The sequence below is a fragment of the Anastrepha ludens genome, chromosome 2, assembly GCF_028408465.1.
Source record: "Anastrepha ludens isolate Willacy chromosome 2, idAnaLude1.1, whole genome shotgun sequence".
Classification (NCBI taxonomy): domain Eukaryota; kingdom Metazoa; phylum Arthropoda; class Insecta; order Diptera; family Tephritidae; genus Anastrepha; species Anastrepha ludens.
In genome coordinates this window covers 116,320,988-116,330,136 of record NC_071498.1, presented here as the reverse complement: position 1 = coordinate 116,330,136, position 9,149 = coordinate 116,320,988, and the positions used below count along the sequence as shown (strand labels likewise).

Here is a 9,149-nt window from a genome sequence, read left to right as displayed (position 1 = left end):
AACAGTACAAAATTATAAACAAAAATATAAAGGAGCTAACAGGTAAGCGAGCTTTCGAAAAGTAAAGAAGCATAAAATTGAAAAAAGGGGCCTTTTTAATCTAAATATTAAATGAGCTTAAAGGAAAAAATAATTAAAAAATTAAAAACAAAACACGAGGATTTAGATCATATTTTTAAGAGAAATATATTAAGACAACCAAAATAGGTAAAGAAGGTACAACAAAAAAAAAAAAAAAAAATTGCATTTTCTGTTCTTTAAAAGACATGATTTTGTGAAGGGAAGAACTAAAAAATTAAAAAAATAAAATAAAATAAATGCTCACTATTTTTTTTAATGAACATCTAAATTCTGTGATGAAAAGAAAGTGATTTCAGAATAACTTCAGAGGGGTTTTCTGCGCCAAGGAGTCAAATGTGCTTAGTGGTTACCTACAACTATAAGCATTTACTGCCTGCGACAAAACGATAGCAACTCAACATTCTGATCATACGAAACAGGGTGGTTCGTCTAACATTTGGCATTTCAACTATCTTAGCGATCGATTTGTCAAAAATTTAACTATTAGTTAGACATTTAAAAAATGAGTTGCTTTTTGTTTAAGTAAATTTGGCATATTTTAAATCGAATACCTAAATTCGAAAATTGAATAATGAGCGGAATCGTTATTGTCAAATTTCCGCCTAAGAGCTACAATTAGACTATTATTTTTGTGAGGCCCCGTTAAGTTTAAATGTTACGCCAACCATCGACAGACAATTGTAGAGTTGAGACATCGATATCCAAGTTTCTAGTTGTCATTAGTAAGATATGTGCCGAGGCGTGCGAAATTCTACAGAAAAATTTGGTTGAATAAAATTGGAAAAATAGTTGGACAAAATTTATTCCCCTTAACATGTGTAATGGTAAGACTCCCAAAAAAAGAGATACTTGTTGAAAAATATTCATACCTATGTTATTACGGACCAAATTAAATTTCATACCAAACGTTAGATTGACCGACCTGTACATCGTCTATATATCTTCACTTTGAGCTTTCGGGCGATCTTTATTACTATTGGACTTACATGGGAAACCAAAGGGAAAACATAAGAAATATACCTGGTCGGAAGTCGGAAGAACTGCTTACGGTTCTTTACTGATGGCTTAAAGCTTGGCGATAAAGTTGGCTTTGGTGTCTACTGTAATAAGCCAGAAGTAAGCGTTTCAGCTCGCCTTCCGAATCGATGTAGAGTATTTCAGGCTGATATTCTATGCATTAATGAGGTAACTGTCTAGTTAGGTGAAAATGTGTCTAGCTTTAGAGTGATTATCTATTTATTCTGATATCCAAACGGCGATTGAATCTTTTGCTGGGGTTTTCACTAATCCCATCATTGCTCGCAAATGCCGGGTGTCTTTTAACGAGATGGGTGCCAGGGCATAGTGATATAAGGCAAACAATTTATCGAGAGAGGGTCCTACCACTCGCCTCCACTCTCATCTTACAAACTACGTGGTACAAGTATCATGATCACTTCAGCCTTCACGAGATGGGTTGATAGTCTGACATGTAACGTTATAAAAAGAATTTGGCCAGAATGGAACGGCAGGCGCTTAAAAGCGCTACTTAATCGGTCAATGAAGAACGCCTCTATGATAGTTGCTTTGATCATAGGCCACTGTCTTCTAGGTTGACATGCTTAAAAATTTAACGTATCTCATTTCGATTATTGCAGAAGTTACAAGAATGAGGAGGAAGAAGTGTGTGTCAGACATCTTCTCTATTTCTGTCCCGCGTGGCATGCCACTAGGTTAATATACTTTGGCTCATCGTTCCTAAATGATACTGATGACCTTAGGGATATAGGTGCCACCTCGATCAATGGGCTTGCACTTAAAACAAAATTGTTGAAAGAGGAGTAGCAGATAAACTGCTGCTGTTGTATCACAATGCATCGGCAGCGGTATAAGTGAGTAGGTTTAGCGAGCGATTACCACTTCTACCGATCTACCTACCCTCTTACATTGGAATCAATTACCGAAATTGCCTACAAAGTTGCATCTGATCATTTAATAAAGTTGTTGCTTCTACGATAGTGACGTGAGATGTGGTTTTTTGTGCGTATTTCAATAGTGCTTGCGAACCAAGTGTTGTTTGGTAGGCTACAGTGTCTCTGAGCAGAATAATTTTTGTCTGATTTTCTTTCATCAAATACGGACTTTATAAGCTTTTATTTGCTTGACAAATTTGTTAGTTTGGGTCTGTACTCGTACTACTTTCTGCTCTTATGAGGTTGAGGAGTCCTCTCTACTGCCTTCTCTGTTACTTTCAATACATGATTTTTATGAAAATTTTCTATTAAGTATGCCACCCAGGTATTTTGCTGCCTTTGAAAAAATAGTGTTTTTTTTCGAAAGGAGAAAGTTTTTTTTTGCCGAAATTGAAAGTTTTTTTTCGGCAAATCATTTCGGGTTAATTACTAGGTTACTCTTCTGTACAAGGTGGTCATTGCAGCGGCACGTGCAATGATTTAAAACTGTGCGTATTCTGACTCGAGAACGCCACTCCGACTCAGTTCAATCTTGTTCAAGAACAGCGGGTAAATTCAGCGTGTAAAGTAGGACAGAAAGACATCGCTGCATTTCTTGACGTCATTGACGTTCAAAATAATTCGTGCAACAACAAAGCTTGAACATAATCGACCTTATGGTCGAAGTCGGCCGAAATCGGTCAGGCGCCATTTAAGAAGAAGCCAGATCAGTTTAATGAAAAGATCAGAGTAGCAGCGAGAGGATTCTCCCGTTCGGACATTCTGTGATGAGTCCACATTCTTGAATGTTTTTTGGCATGCATTCGTGGCAAGAGGTCTCATCTTTTTCACTAGTAAATGTACATACATACTTTTGAATGGGAAATGGGTCAAATGCGCCTTTATAAGGTCTATTCAAAAGCACTCCTAATTTCACACGAATATGAATACTCGAACTTATTTGAATCGCGTGCGAAGTTTTTATAATATTTTTCTAGGTTTCTACATCTAAGAGTATCCGTTTTTACGTGCCATTATTGATGTCAGATTAAGGGTAAGCAGTAGATTTCACCATTAGCTCCGACAGCAATGTCAGCCTAGGAATCCAATGTGGAATCTCTCTTGCCAACAAGTGCTACTTTGGACTAAGTAGGGAATGGAGAAGTTAAGTCCTCTCTCGACGAACAAAACTAACACTTTATAAGTCTCTTATTACGCCCGTATCCTAGCGTATAGCGGAGAAGCTTGGACGATGACACTATCCTATAAGAGGGAGATTCTGCGAAAGATTTCTGGACCTTTGCATGTTGGCGACGGTGAGCATCGTAGGCGATGGAACACTGAACTATATGAGCTTAACGACAACATAGACATAGTGCAGCGAATACAGATAGATTGGCTTCGTTGGCTTGGTTATGTCGTTCGAATGGATACAAACGCTCCGACTCTGAAAGTATTCGATGCGGTACCAGCTGTCGGTGGCAGAGGAAGCAGATGGCCTCCTCTTACGCATTGGAAAGATCAGGTGAGGAAGGAGTTGGTTTCACTTGGTGTGTTCAACTGGAAGGAAGAAACGACTGGCGTGCTTTGTTAAGCTCGGCTAAAATCAGCGGGTATCGCGCCAATGAAGAAGAAGGAGTAGATTTCTCAACAAGTCATTGTTTGAAGTATTCTCCGAATTTCTTCATATCAAATTCAGTTGTACAATGAGTCGGTCTGACATTTTTAGGTTATGACAAAATACAAAATATTAGGTCCATTGAAAATGTTAACTTTGGCATATGTATGCTCGAACTCGCTGGAACTGGACTTCTCAGAAGAGTTAAAATCCAAAAACCACACCAACTGTTTTCTCTTAAAATTCCATTCGGCAAGTTAAAAAACAAACAGGGCTACTTAGGCGTGCTGCAGCGTTTGAGGGAGAGAACCGTTTAAAGTGACCTGTCTATTGTAGTAAGAGCTCGCGCACCGATCCCCGCAATTTATTTTGAACGTGACTATCTAACCAATTATAGCTCAATATTCACTTAACAGTGCCGTATTCACTTGATTTTTTTTGTTCTCATTTCTCGAGTTACCATTTCGGGGCACTGATTCGGAGAGAGTTTAGGCGATAAAGGTGAATTCGAAGAAGGAGCTAAAGATAATTTGAGAGTCGGCATAAAAAAGTGTTTTGAAGATTGGAAGAATCATTGAAAAGTGTATATTGATGAGCATGGAGATTAATTTGTACAAATGTTAGGAGTTTTTTCTACAGTACCTCAGTCAAATATAGGAAGTTCGTTAGTTAATATAGGCTGATCCCAAAAAGATGAATTTTTGATTAATGAAATAAAGGTAACGAAATTAACGAAATTTTATGTCATCCCTTTATTACAGAGCAAAAATATTGTCAGTATTTATTGAACACGATTTACTTCTTGTGGCTGCCTCGGCTAGCGTCGCAATAGCGCACCATAGCGCTGGGCATAGCTCGCGAGTGAGCCAGGTGATATGTAACTTGTGGTTCGATTTAGCGGCACACCAGAGGAAAAATCCAACCACAGTTCCGAGATGGCGAAATGACATCGTCAAGGGCCGCTGATAACAAAATTACCAAATTTAGTACGGAAGAAATTGATTGTTCTTGTTGTATATGCAAATTAAAATTTACTAACAACAATGAATTGTATTCTCTCAGTGTGAACTAACCTTATTATATGATATATTTGACATAACTTTTGTACATTTGGCAATGCTGAATTATATCTATCAGAAATAAAGTGTCATTAAGTTTATAGCAGTCAATGCGTGTATATCTCAACGGCAGCCGAATTGCGTGAGTATACACATACAGCAAACATAACAACTGGCGACGAGGAAAATTTTAAACTTTTACAATGGCTGAAGAATTTTACAAGAAATTGTTGGAGGAGCAACGTGTCTTCACAATGAACGTTCTAAAGGAGCAGAAGGCGTGGATGGACAACTTTGCGAAAAGGTCTCCAGGTCAAGATAACACTCCCGTTCCAGCATTTGTTCAATTCAACAGTCAACACCAGAAATGGGACTCATACTTGGAGCAACTAAAACAACACTTCTCTGCTTACGCGGTAATTGACGCCAACAAGCAGAAATCATTTTTCTTATCTTGGTTGGGCAGTGACGCATACGAAACCCTCAAAAAGCTTGTCGGCGTTGACGAGTTACAGAAACAAACATTTAATGAGCTTTCTGCAAAACTAACAGAGTTTTATAAGGAAAAGGTTCATGTAGTTGCAGCTCGTTATGAATTTCATAAGGCTGAAATGGGTAATCGTACATATAAAGAATGGATTGCCGAACTACGAAGCATAGCCCGGCAATGTGATTTTGTTTGTAAAAAAGAAAATTGTCTACATGATTTCTCAGACGATATGATTAGGGACAAATTAATTTTGAAGTCACCGCATGATGCAGTTCGTACAGCTGCATTACAAAAACAACAACCAACATTGGCAGAAGTGCAGCTAATCGCTGAGTCATTTGAAACAACAACGAAAACAGTAAGTACAATCAAAGACAGAACGGACACTGCAAATGCAATAGACAGCAACGGAATTTATTCGATGACAACGAAAAACACAGAAAAATCTAGCATGCGTAACAAAAACAAAAAGAACCAAAAATCAAAATACCGTTCATGCACAGGTTGTGGAGTTTCACATAATCGTGATGATTGCAAATTTAGAAGCGCTGTTTGCAGAGGTTGCGGTAAAATAGGCCATATCATAGCTGTGTGTTTATCGAATGAAAAAAAGCAGGAACAAAAGCAGAATAAAGGGAGTAAAAACATCAAAGGTGAGAAAGGTGACAAAATAGATTACATTTCAACGGCATTTTCGGTAGCTAGCGCAGCTAGCAACAAAAGTAAGAAACAGTTTGTTCAAATTGTGGTCAATGGAAAAGAGACTCGGTTTCAAATGGATTCGGGCGCGGAAGTCTCAGTTATAACTCTAGACACTTACGAAATGTTAAATAAACCGCCAGTAAAGCAATGCTCGCGTGTACTATATGGGTACGGTCATACGCAAATAGAAACTTTAGGAGAAATCGCTGCCAAAATACAATACGGGTCAGTAGAAAAAATACTGCCTCTTGTGGTTTCTAACGTGCGTGGTTCAAACAATCTATTGGGCGTAGATTTATTTGAACAATTAGGCTTTAAAATTGTGCAAGTTGATAGCGTGACCGCCAAGTCGAACGCAAAATTACATACAATTTTGTCCACCTTCGCGGACGTGTTTACTCCAGCACTTGGTACAATGAAGTCAGTCAAAGCCTCGATCAGACTTAAGGAGAATGCAGTGCCTAAGTTCATTAAAAGTAGGCCAATTCCTTTTGCTCAGTTACCAAAATTTAAAGATGAAGCACAACGGTTATCACAAGCAGGTATTTGGAAACAGGTAACTTTCAGTGACTGGGCATCCCCCATCGTCCTAGCAACAAAACCGGACGGATCGATACGCATTTGTGGAGATTTTAAAAAAGGTGTTAACCAGCAGATTGATGTAGATCAATACCCTCTACCCACAAGAGAGTGCCTATTGCATACCATTCGATACGGTAAATATTTTTCTAAAATAGATTTGCGTGATGCATACCTACAAATGGAGCTCGATGAAGATTCGAAAAAAGTGCTGGTGGTCAACACACCGCTCGGTTTATTTCAATACCAGCGATTACCGTATGGGGTAGCAAGCGCACCAGCCATGTTTCAGAAACATCTCGAGCAACTATTATGTGGAGTCGACGGATGTGCAAATTATATCGATGACATCATTGTGGCCGGTGCGAGTGAACAAGAACATATCGAACGCTTAGCCAAAGTTCTGCATATACTCCAATCCGCGGGCATAAGATGCAAAAAGGAAAAATGCGAGCTCCTAAAAACAAAATTAACTTACTTGGGGCGTGAAATAAGCGCAGATGGCATTCTGCCCGACGAATCTGGTATTCAAGCAGTGAAGAACTTACGACGGCCCAAAACCTTGAAGGAACTTGAGGCATTTATGGGTAAAATAAACTATTACCACAATTTTATTCCGAATTACTCTCAACTCGCAGCACCCATGAACAAATTGAGGCGAAAGGGGGCGTCATTTCAGTGGAAGTTCGAACAAGAAAACGCGTTTAATTTGCTAAAGGAGCACATCATTAAAGCTACGATGTTGGCTCATTTTCGAGAAGACTTACCTATAGTCGTGGCCACTGATGCATCATCGTATGGGGTGGGAGCCGTGCTTTCACACATCAATCCAGACGGGACTGAGCAGCCGATCGCCTTTGCCTCCAAAACACTCAACCGACATCATGAAAACTACAGCCAAATTGAAAAGGAGGGCTTGGCGATAATATTCGGAGTCAAAAAATTTCATCAGTTTCTATACGGGCAGAAGTTTACGCTGATCACGGATCACAAACCATTAGTCAGCATATTTAGTCCCGATAAAAACCTCCCAACAATGACGGCTCAACGTATCCAGCGATGGGCTATTACGCTCATGGGGTACCAATTTCAAATAAAATATCGCAAAACAACAAATCACGCAAACGCTGACGCGTTATCGAGATTACCATCGGGTCCAGATGAAGACTTCGACAATGGTGAAATTAACCAAGTTGTCGCTATACAAACTCCAATTGATATTGAGGTCATACGAAAAAGCACCAACAGCGACAAAATACTACGAAGAGTTAAAGAATATATTCAGAAAGGATGGCCGCATAAGTTGTGTCCAAACGACCAGGATCTCCGGCCATATTTCAATCGTAAGTTGTCCTTGATTACTCAAAATGACTTGATTTTATTACAGAGTGATGTCACACGGGTTACTATTCCATACTCATTACGTGATCAAGTTTTGCGTCGGCTTCATGATGGACATTGGGGTGTGGTAAAAATGAAACAACTAGCACGACAACATTGTTGGTGGGATGGCATCGATAATGATATAGCGAGAATAGCAGCTGGATGCGAAAACTGCAAACTAGCGGGTCCAAGTGATCGGCGGGAATATTCAAGCTGGCCTGAACCACAAGCACCTTGGCAGAGGGTTCACATTGATTTTGCTGGTCCGGTATTTGGTTCTATGTGGCTTCTGTGCATAGACGCGTTCTCGCAATTTCCATTTGTTTACAAACTAGCAAATACAACGACGGAATCAACGATTTTCGCATTAACTACCCTTTTTGCTAGTGAAGGTTTGCCAGAAACTATAGTAAGTGACAATGGCCCACAACTTACGGCCGATGCGTTCAAAACATTCTGTCACCAAAATGCTATTAAGCACATCACGATTGCACCGTTTCACCCACCTTCTAATGGACTGGCTGAAAGATTTGTGCGTACTTTTAAAACAGCCGTAAAAAAGAACATAGATGACGGCTTGCAAGTAAATGAATCGGTTCTAAAATTTCTTTCATCCTATCGCACTATGCCAAACGCAAAAGGCATATCACCAGCACATCTTTTACATGGTCGTCCTGCACGTACTCTCTTTTCGCAAATGTTTTCAGTGGAAAATGACAAAAATGACTTTAAACAAACTTCAACCAAATTTTCATCTCACGAAAGTGTCTATATTCGAAACTATGGCCGCGGAGAAAAATGGTTAAAAGGGGTCGTGGACAGACATCTTGGAAAAGTCATGTACGTAGTAAGAACTAGTATGGGCTACTTTAAACGACATCAAAATCAAATGAAATCTCGCCATCTTAACGACGCCAAACCAGTTGAAGACAGCAGAGGAGGACCTAATTCAGTTACCAATATATTGCTACCTGATACTATGGTGGATACTGCTAATGAGCAGTATCAGGAACAACCAAGAAGTCCACTAGAAGTGCGTCGAAGTGGCCGTATTCGTAGATCGGTACACCGCTACCAAGCTGAAGATTTTCGTAATTAAAGCGGAGGATGATGTTGTATATGCAAATTAAAATTTACTAACAACAATGAATTGTATTCTCTCAGTGTGAACTAACCTTATTATATGATATATTTGACATAACTTTTGTACATTTGGCAATGCTGAATTATATCTATCAGAAATAAAGTGTCATTAAGTTTATAGCAGTCAATGCGTGTATATCTCAACGGCAGCCGAATTGCGTGAG

The 9,149-nt window shown here is 39.2% G+C and overlaps 1 protein-coding gene across 1 annotated transcript; it reads left to right on the top strand.

The window, feature by feature from the left end:
• The first annotated feature begins 4,891 nt into the window (after window positions 1–4,891).
• On the top strand, window positions 4,892–8,941 carry LOC128871915 (uncharacterized protein K02A2.6-like). The gene has a single exon (XM_054114093.1). The coding sequence runs from the start codon at window positions 4,892–4,894 to the stop codon at window positions 8,939–8,941; it is 4,050 nt and encodes a 1,349-aa protein (XP_053970068.1).
• The last annotated feature ends 208 nt before the right edge of the window (window positions 8,942–9,149 follow it).